This window comes from Rhipicephalus microplus, chromosome 3 (assembly GCF_043290135.1).
Source record: "Rhipicephalus microplus isolate Deutch F79 chromosome 3, USDA_Rmic, whole genome shotgun sequence".
Classification (NCBI taxonomy): Eukaryota; Metazoa; Arthropoda; class Arachnida; order Ixodida; family Ixodidae; genus Rhipicephalus; species Rhipicephalus microplus.
This window is the reverse complement of record NC_134702.1, coordinates 51,470,824-51,488,231: the sequence shown is the minus strand read 5'-3', so window position 1 is coordinate 51,488,231 and position 17,408 is coordinate 51,470,824. Positions and strand designations below refer to the sequence as shown.

The window sequence follows — 17,408 nt, the reverse complement described above, 5'->3', positions numbered from 1 at the left end:
AGAGTTAGCTGTGATTTCCCTGATTCTGAAATATTTTCATACCTCAGGCAATTTCTTTGCGCTTCCACATAGAAAAAGTCAAAGATCACTGCATAAAGCTTTTAGTGACTTTGCTTTGTTTAGTGATTATCTTCCGAGCAGGTCCTAGCTAAATCAACTGATTTAACAGAAAGCTCATATAGCAGCTTCAATGAGATATTGGAAGTTCTTTACAATAGAACAAAATTTGAAATATTGCACAAGGTGTCTCCTGCCAGTGGTTACAACTACAAGTAGCAGCATTGAATATTACTACATTTACGTGAATCTAGGCCTGTAGATTTTTTTTCCCTTTTCAAATTTCTTTGTATCAAACACAAGGGTCGGGTTAGATTCGAGAATTTTGAATAACGCACCATTTTCCATCAAGAAAAATGGTGCACAACTAGCACCACATAGATGGTATTGTAGCCGTTATTAGCCAAGCCAACACCTGGCTTTAATACACAAGTGACGCCGCCATTTTGATCTTTGTGGCGAAGCGTTAGTCATATTGAGTTGTGCTTCGAGTGGTCTGTCCGTGGTGTAGCTCAATGACGCAGTACTTGTATGTGGTTCCTAAGGCTTACTTTTGATCGGCTGAATACAATACATCGTATTGAATACAATACAAAAGTGCTGAAAAGCCACAAAGCTTCACTGAAACGGAAAGAAAAAGCTTGTCCACTAACCGTTGACCATACATCTCCGGCGCGATGACTTGGTCACCATGGTAGACAGTAGGCAAACCTTGGTTGGGGTGATGGCACGAAAACTGCACACCAGGCACTGCCGGATATGCTGCTCGCACCATAGGCGGCGACATAACAGAGGGCGGGGCTGGTTCGAAGTGGTGGGCGAAAACGGGCTGCAGTGTCATCGGCATTGTCCTGCTGTAGATAGAATCTACTGGCACGTGAGGCTGTGGCTTCACTGCGATTAGGGGCTTTTCCTGGCCCAAACCGCACAAGGTTGCCACCACCACGCTCCTCTCATCGCACTGGTGTTCTGCAGGGCCGGAGCCGTTTAGGCTGACGTCCGACGGAAGTCGAATGATCCCACCTTTGGCTGCCGACGAGACTGTGTTTTCGGGGGTCGCAGGCCGGTTACGCTTCTGAAAGCGGGGAGGCAGCTGGGACTCGTGTGTCTTCGGTGGGGAGGCCTTTTGGGATGAGGAATCATTCTTGCAGTTCTTACGATGAACTTCCATAACGTTGGAACGGTAGGTGGACGTTTCGCTAGAATTGTTTCTAAGGTTGTCTACAGTCTTGGCAAGTAAGTGCCTCTGGCGCTTTTCTTCCTCCACTACAGCTGCACTCCAGTCCTTTATGATGGGGGCCGGAACAAGTCCATTTCGGCTTAGAGTCGGGCCCTTGTCTTTCTCGTCTTCGGAACGTGACTCACGGCGATGCCTGTTGGTGAACTTGAGCCCACTAAAGCGACAGGGCTCAGGAGACGAGCTCTGGTAGCTGTTGTTTCTCTCGCGTTTCTTGGGCCCATCATTTTGCGACACCTGCTCCTGACTGTAGATCCTTGGGTGCACAGACGACTCCACGATGAGTTCCCCACTCCAGTCTTCCTCTGCTGTTGCATTGCCATCCGAGTGATGACTGTTTTCCGGCAACCCATTGACAGCCGTGTTTACGACTGGCTGGTCTTCTCTTGTCTTGTTTCGCCTCTTCTTAAGTTTTTTCTTCATCCCTCGGCGACGGGGGCCATGCTCGGCCTCATCAACATCGTCAGAACCACTGTGTCGGGGCCCTTCAGAAAAGCTGTTCCTGCGATGAGAGGACGTAGTCCGAACAGGCTGGCCAGGTATCCGGGCGGAAACTCCTTGCCGAGGCTTATCAAGAGTTCCTGGGCTGTCGCTGATGTCCCAGTTCTCTTCAACACGAGTGTCGGAAAACGGGCCACTTCTCCTGCCATTACCCCGTCGACTATATCTTGCAAAGTTCCGGTCGGACCTTTGATTTATGTGCTTTGGAGCTGCTGTGTTGCCCACAGGACTATAACGCTTACCCACGACGACTTGCTGCTTCGCTGCTGGTGGCCCGATGACTTCGATGGCTTTTGCGTTCTCTTTGGGATGCTCTGCACCATTCTCTGTCACTTTATTCTCCACTCGATGCTCTTGGTGGCCATTCTGAAGAGCTGATTCAGGGCGAAGATGCTGTTGCAGCTTCTGTACACTGATCTCTGTTTTCTTTTCAGAGGCAGGCTTTGTGCCCTCTACGGGAACAGGTTTTGTAGAAAATTGTGGCCCCTTAGAGTCCACCACAACTGCCTTGGGTCGCCCTTCATGCAGAGCAGTGGGCCGGTCCTCTGAAGGCTTCACTAGTCGCGGTGTGTAGACAGGCTGGTCAGGTCGCTTGGCACGATTGCCCGACCACTTCCCATTGACGCCATCTCTTAGAGACAGGTCCTTCAAGCCTGGCACAAGGTTCTGCCCTTTGGCATCAGGTGTTCCGGATTGGTCAGATTTCTTTTGAAGCAAGCCCATGCCTGGCCTGTAGATAGCCATCTCGGGCTTGGACCTCCTGCTTTCCCTTTTGCCATCCGTTTCACCAGCAAGATCTGCACGCAAAACAAAGCAGTGCAATGAGAAAGGCAGTATACAAGTCTCATACCTAATCTTTACTGCAGAAGCTAGTAAAGTAGCACTACCATGCAGGCCCTAGAAATCCATAGGTGGTATTACTTGCAGTTTTTATTTGAAGCGCAGTCACTTCAAAGAAACATGAAAGAGGACGAAAAACAACTCGCTGACAAATGGGACCAAACCCACAACCTCCACATCACATGTGTGGTGAACAAGGAATGCCCCTGAGCTTTCCTTGTCTTCATATTAGTTGCATCTAACAAAAACAGACACCTACATCAATTCCCCTCCTACTCAGCAGCACATAGTGGAAGTCTCACTGCACACATTTTATTAAAGGGGCCCTGCAACACTTTTCTAAGTAGCCAGGGAACGAATTGGAAAAATGCACCCACACCTGGAGAGATTCAATCAGCATTCTCCCTTCCCGACGAAAGCATTGGAACATAAGCAGGGAGGGATGGCACGGGGGAAGAAAATGCATCACGCATTCTTAGTGAGCTTGAGCACTTTTTTTTTGCTCTTTATCTGTCGAGTAGGCTCATTTCAATGGGATGGCGCGCGCTTGCATGGACAAATCACGGCCTCCTGCGGCGGATATGCCTAGCTCAAATCAGCCAATGGCTGTGATGAGGGATTTCTGAGCTTGCAGTGTCATTTGTGAAGAGAAGAGAATGCAATTTCTAGCCAACTTTGAGAATTTATTCCAATTTCCAAGCCATGTTCTGCACTATATTATTTGGCATGCGTGTTCTCAAGAGTCTTGACTGCTTGTCGGCAGCATTTTCTGACTACGCTTAAAAAGTATTGCAGAATTTCTTTTAACAGCAGTTTTTCTCTGCAAGATGTTCAACGTGACACTATAAGCATAAGGTGCCACATTAAGTTATAAAAACTTTTCGTCTAGTTAAAGTTGCAAAGATTTGTCACTGCAATGTACATAACATACTCACTAGAAACTGTCAGCAGAACAACTTTTTTTGTTGTTAAAGGGACACTAAAGTCAAATAACAATTTACATCAGAGTGAAGGCTCAATGTATGACAATGTCTAAAACGACAATATCATGAACAGCAGTGCTCTACTTATCGAAAAATTAAGATAAATGCACAAGAATACATGCACCACAGTAGGGCATTCTCAAAATGATCCCGATGACGTCTGACAAGCTGCCTACAATTAATCACTAGTCATCTATCTAGCCGCTATAAATAAAGAGCTTCCCGTGCATCAAGAGGTGCACGGGAAGCTGCATCAAAAATGCTGCTTGTTCGTTTCTGTTTGATTCATGGAAAAACAAGAACTGCTGGACGTTACTATGGGGGATCGCGCAAGTGGCTCAAAAATTCAATTTGTTGCGTTATTAAACGGGACAAGTCATGCCATCTCGGAGGCCATGGCAGGAAATTGTTCAATGGCCATTGTTGCTGCTGTGGCTCCCGCTACTTTCCCTCTGCGGCTACTGTAGTGTCGGCGGCCACGCATTAAAGCCGGGCAATGTTGTGCAAGGCAACAGTGACGTCAGACGTTCCGACTAGGCGGGCAATTTGAAGTGCGCTAACCCAATGCGGGCGGACCCCCAGAACGCGATTTTATTTCAAAATAAGCCCTTCCTCGGCCCAAAAGTAACACTACGATGTTTCTGGACCGCTATTTAAACAATCAACGTCGACTTAACAGTTGCCTTTTGTGTCCCGTCAAGCTGGTGCTGCATAGTGAATGTAATGAGTGCACCCACAAGAAGGCACATGCATCACAGATAAATAAACTCTTGAACAGATCAACAAAAAGGTAAATGGGCGAAAACATGCTGTCGTAACAGTGCCACTTCAAGTGCACCGCACTGCGCGCATTAGCATCACAGACTGCAGGGGTAAGCAAGGGTGCAAGTGCTGCGGCGCAGTAGGTACAGCACTCCAGCATCCTGTAGATGTGCAGCGCGCATCAAATAATTTTTCCCCCCATGGCTCATCTTCTACGAGCAGAATTCTTCGGAACCCGGTGTAACCGAACATACAAGGCACAGCGCGTTCCGCAACACTTGCAAAAAAATGGCGATAAAGAAAGAAAAAAAAAATCGGGGAGCAGCATCTGTTACTCACGAAGGGCAATCATGCATGCGCGTTAACACACCACATGGTGAAAATTTTTCTATTCATTTGTATGTTTTTTTTTTTTCGAGCTGGCGAGTCGCTTTAGAACGCACCTTTGTCACGACGCAGAAATCGCTCATCGATACTCGCAAGGCACGCGCACGAGATGACGTTGTTACAGCGTACATTACTCCCAACCTAAGAACATCGCTACATATACGCCGAGCGATGACCACACAATGCGCGATCTCTGAAAGAACGGTTGCTTCGCACCGCTACACGTTCAACGCACCAACAAATCGCAAAACACGCAGCCACTAAAGAAACGCGCTTACCTCACGCAGCTAGAAGCTACGCACAATAATCGCGTAACCTCGCGCGGGAACATACTGATGTAGCCGATCCACAAAAAAACACTAACCTTACCTCGGACGCCGTCCATGGCGAAATGCAGCCCAAAACTGTTTACTGCGTATCCAAGGCACGCTGTGTTTACCAACAAAACGAATAACGCAGAAAGACGTAGCGCGTCTGCTTTGTGCCTAGCACAGCGCGCCAGAGCCACTCTCGAATTCCAAACGTACCTGCACGATTATACTCCATCGCTTGTCGCTTGGAAGCACTCGTCCGCTCAACGTGTGATGCCTTTTGAACGTTTCGATGCATTCTGGACGGTCGGTCCGCCATGTCTCTCGATAGGAGATTTCCGACACCTGGTGTTCGTTCACCTCCACTCCAGACAACAAAAAAGGCCAAAAAAGTTGCGTGGCTTGCTACCTTATGTCTAAAATTTTATGTCTAAAATTTATTTTTTTAGCATCACGGTTTTTGTTTAAATGAGTGACGTTTCTTTTTGTAATACTATTTCAGCAATTGAGAGAAAAAAACAAGCAGTATGGCGGCTTCCATAGAGCAAAAAAAAAGATGGCGGCTCCCAAAAAGTACGTTTCTTTTTCGTTAAGCGTAAAACTTCACCCAGCCCGCTTATAACTGGAAAACTTTCGATCTAACACAAAATGCCAATTGTTGCTTGCTGCGAGGTGTCAAAAATGACGCCCGCCATTTGCAGGCTTACCGAAGCTAAATACGCAATGCCCAGCTATCAAGCGTTTGTTACCACACTTCGCATGGGTTTTACCGATCATACGCTGAACGACGCTTTTTTTTTAATATTTCACGTATAGAAACAAATTTTTTGTATAACCACAAGCAAAACTACAATCTATGCATTCGTTAAGCTTATTTTTGTTGGTCGCTGCTGATGTACTACTTGCGTGTTAAACAAAGGTGGATGTCTGAAGTTGTTTTCGTGAATCCTAGGTACGGGCTCATATTGCCAAAGAAAAATGACAAACCTGTTGTTTCTGCGACGTCTGTCTTTGGAGATGACAGCGACGATGAGGTGAGTTCTCGTTTTTTTCCGCAGTAATTGGCTCATCATGTTCAGTCAACGATTTAGTAAACGGATTTTGTTGGCCGCGCAATGCGAAAAGATGGATTTCGGTGCGAGCCGCAGCACTTTATTATTCCTGTCCAATAAATCACAAAACGTTGATGATGGCGTCGCTTCCAAGGTATGCTGATGTTATGCATGTCTTTCACCTCTCGCAGCACGACAAGGCGACCATCGAAAAAACTATGCGAAAAGAGTCGATGCGGAACCTCAAGAAAATTCAGGTACTGTTGAAGTCAAAACCCTGCTCTATTATGTTCGTACCGCGTGCGTTCTAAATGTAAACTAGCGCCACTTTGTAAACGTATCTCATGGCGTAAATGCTTTTGATTGATACTCCTTCGAATTCATGATTACGTGTTCTTGAAGTTACAGTGAAAAGAAGCGTATGGTGTTGCTGACAAGCATACCTATTGAAAAAGCCCACTGCTAGAAGCAATTCATGCACTGCTCAAACCAAGCGATGCGCCTTTATGCATTTTGTCAGACACTGTGATATTCATTTTGTTATTGTGAGAAAAGGTTATGCTTGCTGGTGTCATTCTGATTTCATGTGCCAAGATGATCTCAAGAACATGCATGGAAATAAGGAACGACTACTAGCCGATTCCTCAAGCCGCACACCTTATTTTGGTTACAGACGCAGCTTACTCTTCGTAAAGCAATGGAAGAAGACCCGTCTGTGTTTGAATACGATGAAGTGTACGACGACTTGAAGAAGAACAAGGAGGAAAAGAAGCAGGAAGTCACAAAAGACCGAAAGGTACAAGCCTTTCTTTCGAAGTTATGCTACACTCTTTTATTTTTCCTGTTTGCCCAACCCGTGCTGCAAGGAATATATAAAATTGGGTCAGTTGATATGTTACAGTGCTACATTTGTCTCCTCTGATCGATATCTCGTTTCTAACGCCGCTTTAAAGTGTTTTTTACTCTACTTAGTGCATCACGGTTTCGGAATTGGATTGTGTCTTACATTGTTGACGAAAGTTATTATAACTTGAGCTACCAATTGCTGTGAAATTTGGATTATTTAAAAACCTGCCTTGCTTAGCGCAACCTAGAAGAGCAGCAGCCTTCCGTCACTCATTGACAGACGTTTCTCGAGCCCAACCCTGTGTAATCAAATATTCTGGGCTCTCTGATTCAGCAATCCCCCACATGGCTCTAGCATATTGCGGCATTGGACGACATCGCAGCTGGTAACTTGCATTACTACTGTTCCCTGTGCAGCCTCGCTACATCGAGCAATTGCTCAAGTCGGCCGAGCTGCGCAAGCGAGAAGTCGACCGCAGGACGCAGCGAAAGATTCAGAAGGAGCGAGAGACCGAGGGCGGGGCCTTTGGCGACAAGGAGGCATATGTCACATCAGCCTACAAGCGCAAGATGCAGGAAATGCAGGAGGAAGAAGAGCGAGAAATGAGGCGCGAGCAGATGGACCGTGAGTGGAGGTCTTTCATACTCTTATGCACGAAAACCGAAGCATCAGCAGGGGACAGGTGCAGCGTTCGACATAGTCGACAGTTTTCGAATGCAGTACACATTTTTTTGCATTACTGTTTGTCGCCACTGCGCATGTGTCTTACCCTGTTATTTTGGGCATAGAGTTTTCTATATATACTCTATAGGGAAGACGATAGTTATAGCGCGAGAACAGAATGACGACACAGAGATACGAAGGACTATCTCTGTGTCGTCGTTCTGTTCTCGCGCTATAACTATCGTCATGTCTTACCAACTAGCCCAAGCTGCCACACTTCGATAGGGAACTCTGGCGCTAGTAGCACCTGTGGGAGCTGCAACAAGCGTGCTGCAGCCAGCATGGCTATTTTTGGTGGTACACAATTTTGCCTAATCTTTGTTCTTTCGACTTCGTTTGGCTTTGTATAGCCTGAAGCAGCTTGGTATCGAGATGACAATCAGCAATTCGAATCGGATCATGAGGTTCACAGCAGTGTATTCTTTTGTGCAAAAGAAAGCCAAAACAGGGCAATAAACAAAGCTACAAGCACGAAGGCTAGGCAAACTTATGTGCTACCCGTCATTCCCATGGCGAATGAATGATCACAGCGCCAGAGTCCCTTCTAGTTCATTTTAGTAAACTATACTCCTAGGTTTAGCAATTAAAACCATGTTTAGTGACCAAAGTGGCGTATCGTCCTCAACAGGCACTAATGCTACGAAGCATGTTCAAAAGTGTCTATTGTTCCATGCAGATATGGCCCTATGAGAAATAGCAAAACACATGGAGTACTCCTTTTCATAGAAACACAAAGCAAAACAAGTTTAACAAACACCTGAGAAGCGAAGGTACTTTTCTTTGCAATAATGTAATGAGAATGTGCTGTTCCATTATGCTCATACAGTACTATTTGCATATTATGTCAGATGTTCATCTATTCAAGCCAAGCTCTTTTTCCTAAAGCCTGGAAAATGGAACTTTAAACTGAAATTCCTAAAGCAGCACTGCTACTGTAACAATATGACAGTAGCACTGTTACTGTCATTAGAAACGTGAAATCCTTTATGTACAGAGACTCGAAAATAAACAAAGCAGTGCAAAAAAATGCTTGCCAGTGGAACTAATACAGATATGAAGGGCATTACCTTTTGCTTCAGTTGATGGAAACTTTTCTATATTTGTCTGTTGTTTTATCAGCATATGCTGCACTGAATGGAAACATGTGATATCCCTTTATCTTGCACTGTATAGACGAGTTTGTAAAACAATCACTTCATTGTCTCATTTGCATTAGAAAGATAACCTTCTTAGGAATCTAAGTAATAACAAGCGTGACTTGGTTCTGCTTTTTTTTTTACTCCGTAACTGCGCAGAAATGATGGACGTCACAAAACAGAAAGACCTGAGCGGCTTCTACCGCCATCTGCTGAAGCAAGAAGTAGGGGAGGAGAGAATACCACAAAACACGGACAAGCCTATACACTTGCCAGAGAAAGAAGAGAAGCCCAGAACTTCCAAGAGCACCAAACAGCCTTCTTCGGCTGGCCGTTCTTCACAGGGAGACCACAGAGCACCTTCGTCATCATCTAGCAGACGTGAAAGAGACGATGAAGACGACGAACATAGCACACGTCAAGCAACCAGCAAAGATTGCAGTGAGAACACATCCAGAAAGGACAAAAGGGCTTACAGAACAAGAAGGATCAGCAATCCATCTGAGGAGGATAGTTCGCCACCACGCAACAAGCCCTCTACGAGCGAGAAAGACATAGACAGAGATATAGATGCCGACAGCGACTTTGAGGTGGACTCTGAAGAATCTTCTGATGAAGATGAAAGCCAAGCTACTCCACAGAAAGACAAGGAGAAGACTTCAGTGCTGAGCAGTAAGCGTTTGAAGGAGGACTGGTTGGAAGCGAGTAAAGGCAACGTAAAAGAAGCTACCGAGGAACCTGTCACAAAAACAATTGTCCAAGACTGGATGGCCCTCTTCCGTAAAAGGACAGTTGGAGACAAGTTTGACGCAGCCGTGGCGCGGTACTTTGAGCGTAAAGCAGAGATGGATGCCTACAAGAGCGTGCACGGTAGCGTGCAGTAGCGTGCTGCCAGTTCTTAATTCGCCTTGAGTCGCTCAAAGTGTTGCCAGACCCATTCCTGTAGTGGCATCATCTCACTCGCAGCTTGTGGGAATGAACATTCTTCATATTTCTACAAGCTTCAGCAGAATGAAAAGTGGCTCTCTACAAAGAACTCCCGCAACCGTGATGACTGTACAGTTGCTCTTAAGCAACAATTACACCTCTAATGCTTTGAAGAGATGGCACTCATGTAGATACCATATCCACAGAATAATAATTATGTGCCCATGTGTTGAGTTACTGTAATGTTATCTGCCATCCAAAGTGTTCTCAAGTGTGGTGGTGGACAGTACATGCATCACAACGGATTCAGTGAGTGAACAGAATCAAATAAAGATGTACAGATTCGCCGTGTAGTAAATCACTCAGTGTTTAAAAAAATCTTCTGAAGCTGATTTTGTTCATGATCCTTCTGGTAAGCTTTTTTTATTATTAGGTATATTAACTAGAGTAAAAGGTCTGTTAAAAGGGCCTTGCAACACTTTTTCTTTGAACAAAAGTAAAAAAAAAACGGTGTCAATCTGCAGTTAAAGGGGCCCTGAAACACTTTTTTCAGTAACCATGCAAGTAATTCACTGGAAAAGCATATTACCTCACAATTGAATGCCGCAAAAATTTTAAGAATCTGTCGAGTACGAGCGGAGTTACAAAGATTTGTCACACGCTGTAATCACATTCTCTTGTCCGGACGAAAGCGCTAGAAGCTAAGCAGAGAGGGATGAGAGGGGCAAACAAAAAAGGTCACTGGCGCCTCGTGACCTTGAGCGCTTTTTTTTTTGTATACATGGTTTTTTTTCTGGTGCAATCTCGTGCGCACACGTGGACAAGTGACAGCCCTCCGCGGCAACCTCTGTAACAACCGAGCATGCCATGTTTAAATCAGCCAATAGTGGCTAGATGGGCTTGCTACGAGTGGTTCTTGGGCTTATTCTGTGATTTGTCGAGAGAAGAGAAAGCTATTTTTAGCTGACTTTGATCATTTGTTGCGAATTCCAGGTCGTGTGCTGCGCTATAAAATTTGGCTTGCGTGTTGTCGGGATCCTCTACTACCGATCGGCAGTGTTTTCTGACCATGCTGAGAAAGTGTTGCAGGGCCCCTTTAAGGCTACTACTGCAAGCATGCAAGTCAGGTATTACTGCACTATCTATAGGAGGGAATTTACAATTTTATGTAGTTGTAAAAGGCAAAAATATCCCTTGATCTTTCTTTTGCAGTGTTCTTCTAACTAAACTACAAGCAGCAGTCTTGTACTGGCAGGTCTCGGAGGCTACAGGTATGGCCTCCGAGACCGCGATGATCATGTGCAGTGAGAGCAAATCAACTGTGCTCAGTACAGAAGAGCTAAACGGCTAGCAAATGCAGAAATGGTGCAGGGAAACAAACACCACACTCAACTACAATATAATGTGGTTTATTCGGCACACTGAACAGTACACTTCACAAAAGTTGTGCACGCTATACGACTGCAGCCATGTCTGCAAGATATGTGTGAATTACTCATTAACATTTTTATATACAGTGCCTGCTAATTGAAATAGGGATGTTGAAAAATGCTCTCATTCATTCATTAATCACACGTCGATCTGCTAGGTACATTTTCTTTGTTCTTACACTTTCACATGTAAGCAAAAGCACACACATATCAAGCTCATAATATAACAATTGAATGTGTGTTATCTGGGTAACCGCTAGAGCTGTTTTGTTACAGTTACCGTTTATACTGAGGCCCACAACCAATGAGAAAAGGTAACTGCAATTATGGAGGGTAGGGTGCAGATGCCGAAATCAACAGAAGACCTTGGCAAAAATTAGCCCTTAAGTTGCCAGACTTTGTTTTTGTTACTGTAAGTACACCTATGCTCAATTCATACTCAATGCCTCGAAAGGGTTGTTTTGTTTGCACTTGTATGAATGCAGTGATTGCGTAGATGGTGTAATTCCAGAGCACTGCTTCTGTACCTATTCAATCATGCTTCAGCATTCCTAAGGATATTTCTAAAAAAGACTATGTAGATATGAACTAACAAAGACCACAATTACAAAAAATTTTTGAACCTCATGTTATTTCCAAGCACATAACATAAATGTACCACTACTAAAATGTGCTTCCCTGAAGTACCCTAGGGAAGTTATACGGGAAAATCAAGATGTGTTCTTTAAGGCCAATAAAATTATTTTTTTCCAGACATTCCATTTTTGCAACAGTGTACACCATTTCAGGATAAAGCACAGGATACCACAATTAATGATCGACAATGCACACAAGGCGACAATCAAATGAAGAGTTTACTTGTGCCAAAATTTTAGGTTCACTATTTTATTACACGTGTAACAAGCACGTCACAGAACTTCCATGCAGAGTATGAAGCAAAGCTTTTCAGACACAAACTAACTGCAGTGAGAAACAGTCTTTGGGAAAGCTAATTAGCTTTGCAGGAACCACTCACGATTATTCTATGCAACAGTGTAATCATCACAGGGCAAAAGACTTCCGTCAGTTTATATTGTCATATTTATACTTGCCATTCAAGAAGCTTCTGCAGACAAATCAACTGGCATTTCATTCACTAGAGTAAAGGCAATAAAACAAAAGTAAAAACTTGTGCATGACTTATTTTGCTTTGCCTTGTAATACAAGCAAGCTTCTGCAACAGGCTCAAAATCACAGCTCTGTGCTTCATAGAAAAAAATGTCTGAAAGTTGCTCTTTCTCAGCTTCCAACACAACTCTTCAAAGCACTCTTGTAAATGCTGCACAATTACAACTGTGTGCATTTAGTAAAAAATGTTGATTTTTTTCATCGATCAATCAACTACATGCAATCTCCACCTTGAACTTTACTAGTTGCAACACTGTCGTAACGATGTTCATCTGTTGTCCTATTCTTTCATGCAATGTTAACAGAAAAGAAACACAAGTATAAGTATCACTGTGTGCCATCTCACAAAATGGCATGCAACACTGACATCTGTGCATTTCTGCACATCAGACAGCAGTGTTTTTTCTTCTTCCACATCACCACGTTCAAATGCATTAAACAAACAAAGCATCCTTATGAAATATAGATAGCTGTGCTGCAGTGGCATTGCAGCATGCTGTTGAAACATGGCTTCAGCATGTAATGCGATGCATTCCTGTCTACAAGTGGTACTAACGATGCATCCTGATATCGCGAGGTTCGAGTGTGTCCAACAAACAGCTTTATCTTATCAGGATGAAAGCCCATTTGTTTTCACATTTTTTTGCAGTTCACACACAAAGCTGAAACTGATATGGCGTAACATTCATCTTACGATGTCCCAAAATGTCTCTAAAGGGTATGTCTTCTCACAACAAAAAATTTAACTGAAAGCAGGGCGTTATTCACCGACAGCGCGCTTTTTAATTGCACAAAGCGGCAACTTCCACTTATTACGGTGGCAGCTCAACAATATCATTTGAAGTAGCTCCAGGTAAATTTCCTATCACAATGCACACAGGAAAAATAGTGCCCATTATGCACACGTAAGCTTGCGATCGGATGAACCATAAACAGGCAGCCTTTTGTTTCCGGCACTTCTCATCATCGCACATTTCCGATTTCCCAACACGTATGTTGCAAAAGTTCCGTCTTGCGCTTTGGCAGTTTTTGAACATAGCACAGCAGCAGTCCTAGCGATACATTTAAACAATAAAAAACATATATGCCATAAAATTGTTCAGTGTAAAAAAAAAATATTTGTACATTTAAACGAGGGGATGTTTGCATGTTGCAGGTAAATGCTGCAGCTTAATATGAACATGCCTAGCATTCAAACCCCGAGAAGTTTGTAAAATAAGCAATGGTACAAAACATGGAGTCCATCGAGTGGTGACCTAAATATATGATTTCAGAGCTTTCCGTAGGTGACACCGATTGAGTCCTGAAGACCCGACAGAAAGTCCCTGCATGGTGCAAAAGAGAAAAAAAATTATGTGCCAGTACTATATGATCATTTCTCTATCATTTTGTTTGCAATGCAAAACATGTTATGTTTGAGATGCCAAAAATAAAGGAGAAAAATGTGTCGTACAAATTACACAAAGTAGAAGTTCTTGCAAACATTTTTTTTTTTCTTTTTGAAGAATGCCGGTTAAGACATACTACAGTCAAATCGCGATAATTCGAACTCAAAGGGGCCCGAAAATTTGTTCCAAATAAAAGAAGTTTGAATTAATGAAAGCTAAATAAACGGAGGGCTCTCCATACAGTGGCGCATGTGCGTTGAGCTAACACACGAGGGGGAAGACTTACATTTATTCACAATTCACAGGACATCCATTATTAATTGAAGTAATTGGTCAAGGGCGTCTGCACACGTTTGCCTTGCAGCAAGTCAATCATTTCCGCATGCAGCTTGCAAAGCATTTCTACTTTGGCTTCAGCATTCTCCTGGCAAGAGAAGTTGCGCGCAGAAATGTCCAGCGCTGACACTTTCTAAACACGACGACAACAACGACTGCATAGTTTCTCCGCTACGCAGTCGCAGCATGGCCAGCACATGACGAGAAAGGAGGAGCGTCTCTATGCAAAGAGAAGCAGATCGGCATTTGAGAGAAAACCAACACTCCACGCCAGCTTTTTTTTTCTTTTTGCTTTCTTCGCGCACGTTGTTGAAAGGAGAAGGGTTACACGGCAGGGACGAGAAAGGGGGAAGCGTGGCACCGGCGCATGAGAGACCCCTTCCCCTCAAGGCGCAGAGTCGTGCTCCCACAAGGAACAAGGGCTGCAGAAGATAGTGCCTTTTTCCTTTCCTTCAACCACAAATTCACTCAACACAGCGACAGCTTTTTTTTCTCTCTCTCTCTCTCTCTTCGCACGCGGCGTTGGAAGGAGAAGGGTCTTTACATGGCAGGGACAGAAAAGGGAGAAGCGTGACACAGGCGCGTCGCAGATCCACATTTGAGAAAGAGCACACATTCTACCGCAGCTTTTTCTTTCCTTTTCATTTCCTTCGCGCGCAGCGTTGAGGTGTCGCAGGTGCCCCTGCGGGACTGGGCGGGGTGCTGAGAGCATTTTGGGAGCGTAGTATGTTCGAATTAACCGTCGCAAGTGTTTGCGCATTCGAATTACCGGGCGTTTTTTCCCATTGGAATACACATAGCTTTGACGGGAACTCATTGTGAGTTCAAATTAACCGGAAGTTTGAATTAGGCACGTTCGAATTATTGAGATTCGACTGTATTTAGAAAAGTGCAATTCGAATTCGCCAAAACATCACACAGTTTCACTTCACAATGGTATCAAATTTTGGCACCAGGAGACCACACACCAAAAGGGATCATATCAATAAGGTTTTACAGCAGGTATTTAGTTTCGAACAGCCTATATATTTAGAGGGACTGTCTGCAGGAAATACTCCGTGCACTACTTTCAAGTGACACACAGTAAAGATAAAAATAATTTTTTGTCGTATTACTAAGTTACTCGTTCACAATTCCAAACTCACCATGCTTGCCAACAGAAGGTGCTTAAAATCTGAGAAAACACTCAAAGAGACTACGTGCGTGGCGAGACCACCTCGAAATTCCCGCACCAGACACCGTGAAGTCATCCATTATGGCGATTTCTACTTCGTTATACATAGTTCCCAAATCGTTGAAAGTGATTGTCCTCTGATAGGGCCATGGACCTAACGTACTGATTTTTAGGAATTTTCATTGCGCCAACACCACCAAAATACAAAAAATGCACTCTGAAATTTGCGAGGTCACGCAGAGAAATTTTGCCGTGAACTTTGAAAATGACACTTTGGTCTTGATTTTCGATATTATTAACGAACATTTGAAGGTGAAATTATTGACATTTCAGTGTTTAGAGCGCAATTCATCAATCTGAACCAATTCATTTTCCCACTTTAGTGTCCCTTTCAATGCTCATGCTTACCCGAACCCTTCGTTATTCTATCCTAACTCACTTTAACACACCTATATAATTGGTGTAAAGTGAATATAAGTCACTGTTCTTATCACTGAGAAAGCAAACACATGGGTCTAATGTTACAAAGAAAGCATGACCTACGAAGAGCACAGAAGAGTGCCTTAGATTAACTTCTAACCACCTGTGGTTCTTTGACGTGCACCTGAATTCAAGCAAGCGTTTCCACTTTCCGTCCCCGTGAAAGTTCAACGGCTGCTACTTTTAATACTACAGCTGAATCCCCACCACAGATGTGCGCACGGGAGGGGCAAAGTCTGCCCATGCAACGGCTTAATAGAGAGGGAGGCACTGCGAGGTACCTTCGCCATTACTCAAGGGGAACCATGTGCACGTCTGTGCCCTCGACTATAACTGAACCTACGACCCCTCTACAAGATGGGCTGGTCACTGTGTATTAGGATATGACAAACCGGTGCTGTAATGCACTACGTACCCAATGGTGGCCTTTTCATCTCCATTCTTGAACAGTTCTTGAAGTTCTGCGAAGAGTCAAGACAAAGAAATAAGATTTCTTTTCAACCACAGTGATGCTGCTTGGAAAGAACAGAGGAGATTTTACTCTTGACAAGCTTGAGTACAGTGTGGTACAAACTCACTGAGAATGTCCAGGACTGCATCTTTAGAGGTATAGTCTTATGGATGACATTAAGGGACAATCTTTACAGTCCTCTTATAAGTTTTGCTGCCACATGTGAACAATCCTCCCATGAAAACGAACGTCTGGACACCAATTTTTCTAATGTCTGCGCATGTGGCTTCAAAAGTACTCATGGAATTTCATTCATCTTGAGGAGTTTCCATGCACATAAGAGAAAGTTTTTTTAATACAAGAATAGCAACTAGTGTCTGTGTAGATGTACACACACTACTTGTGATCTAACCCTTTCACAACCTAAAGAAAATAGGAGGAATGTATTAAAATTACTAAAAAATGTTTCTCTCAAGTTGTAAAGCTTTTTTTTTAAATAAAGTGGTACTATTTCTGCAATTCAATCTAGTCTCTTTATTTCACTAATCATGTAAAAAATGATAACCTGAAGGGGGCTTCACGACATGACAACACTTTGAAAAATGGCAATAAAATGTAAGCCAAAACATAAATGTCAAAACGTGGACACAGATGTGGCTATCTAGCATTGAAAAACACAAGTATGATGAGCATAGTCGTCACTGGTTCTGCGTGGGATAAATTTTTTTTATAACATGTATACACTCAGATCTTGTTATAACAATGTTGCATCTTACACAAAAATATGTACGTATTTTTATATAAAAATTTGTTATCAAGGTATATTTTTACACTGTATCATATTCACTCGCCCAATAGGTGCACCCCCAGTTCGGTTGCAAGAAATCAGTTATTTTTTTTTATTTCTGCACACCCCAAACTTGGCCATGATCAGTAGTCCTGTACCGTATTAGCACGATTGCAATTCGATGCCCCTTTACCTTAACAGAAACGAAGAAAAAAAGAAAAGAAAATAGACCACGACAGCGATGCGCCAGCTCCGGAAGCTCACCAAGAAAGACAGTAGCCTGGGTGTCGCAGTAACCTTTGCACCGCCCACAGTAACCATGTGGCTCTGGCCACTAGCCGCCCGCATGCACTTCGTATGGGATTCCCGATCGTGTCTTTGTCAAGTGTGCATAGAGTTTCCTCTCGGGAAAAGCATTCTCGTTATCACATT

At 43.7% G+C, this 17,408-nt stretch overlaps 3 protein-coding genes across 5 annotated transcripts in view; 1 reads left to right on the top strand and 2 right to left on the bottom strand.

Moving 5' to 3' along the window:
- The window catches only part of LOC119174512 (telomerase-binding protein EST1A-like), an 89,490-nt gene extending 84,077 nt beyond the window's left edge, over window positions 1-5,413 (bottom strand). For both annotated transcript variants that reach the window (XM_037425454.2, XM_075889561.1), the window contains exons 1-2: window positions 5,295-5,413; window positions 711-2,592 (exon numbers count right to left, since the gene is read on the bottom strand). In XM_037425454.2, the coding sequence (XP_037281351.2) occupies window positions 711-2,592; window positions 5,295-5,397 (1,985 nt within the window). In that variant the 5' untranslated portion in view covers window positions 5,398-5,413. The remainder of the gene's footprint in view (window positions 1-710; window positions 2,593-5,294) is intronic.
- A 157-nt stretch (window positions 5,414-5,570) lies between these two features.
- On the top strand, window positions 5,571-10,110 carry LOC119174523 (nuclear speckle splicing regulatory protein 1). 2 transcript variants are annotated; one of them, XM_037425475.2, is made up of 6 exons: window positions 5,571-5,651; window positions 6,031-6,112; window positions 6,322-6,387; window positions 6,804-6,926; window positions 7,394-7,601; window positions 8,996-10,110. In XM_037425475.2, exons 1-6 carry the CDS (start codon window positions 5,635-5,637, stop codon window positions 9,718-9,720), a joined length of 1,221 nt encoding a protein of 406 aa, XP_037281372.2. In that variant the 5' UTR covers window positions 5,571-5,634; the 3' UTR covers window positions 9,721-10,110. The 2 variants fall into 2 exon arrangements, with proteins under 2 accessions (XP_037281372.2, XP_037281362.2); XM_037425465.2 differs by lacking the exon at window positions 5,571-5,651 and having other exon boundaries at window positions 5,848-6,112.
- A 2,973-nt stretch (window positions 10,111-13,083) lies between these two features.
- The window catches only part of LOC119174534 (ankyrin repeat domain-containing protein 27-like), a 39,266-nt gene continuing 34,941 nt past the window's right edge, over window positions 13,084-17,408 (bottom strand). Inside the window, exons 16-17 of the mRNA XM_037425486.2 lie at window positions 16,154-16,199; window positions 13,084-13,685 (exon numbers count right to left, since the gene is read on the bottom strand). Of these exons, the coding sequence (XP_037281383.2) occupies window positions 13,631-13,685; window positions 16,154-16,199 (101 nt within the window). The 3' untranslated portion in view covers window positions 13,084-13,630. The remainder of the gene's footprint in view (window positions 13,686-16,153; window positions 16,200-17,408) is intronic.

Coding starts and splice junctions, on each gene's coding strand:
- LOC119174523 (XM_037425465.2), top strand. CDS start 5,972: ATGTACTACTTGCGTGTTAAACAAAGGTGGATGTCTGAAGTTGTTTTC. Junction 6,113..6,321: donor GAGATGACAGCGACGATGAG/GTGAGTTCTCGT, acceptor CACCTCTCGCAG/CACGACAAGGCGACCATCGA. Junction 6,388..6,803: donor GGAACCTCAAGAAAATTCAG/GTACTGTTGAAG, acceptor TTTTGGTTACAG/ACGCAGCTTACTCTTCGTAA.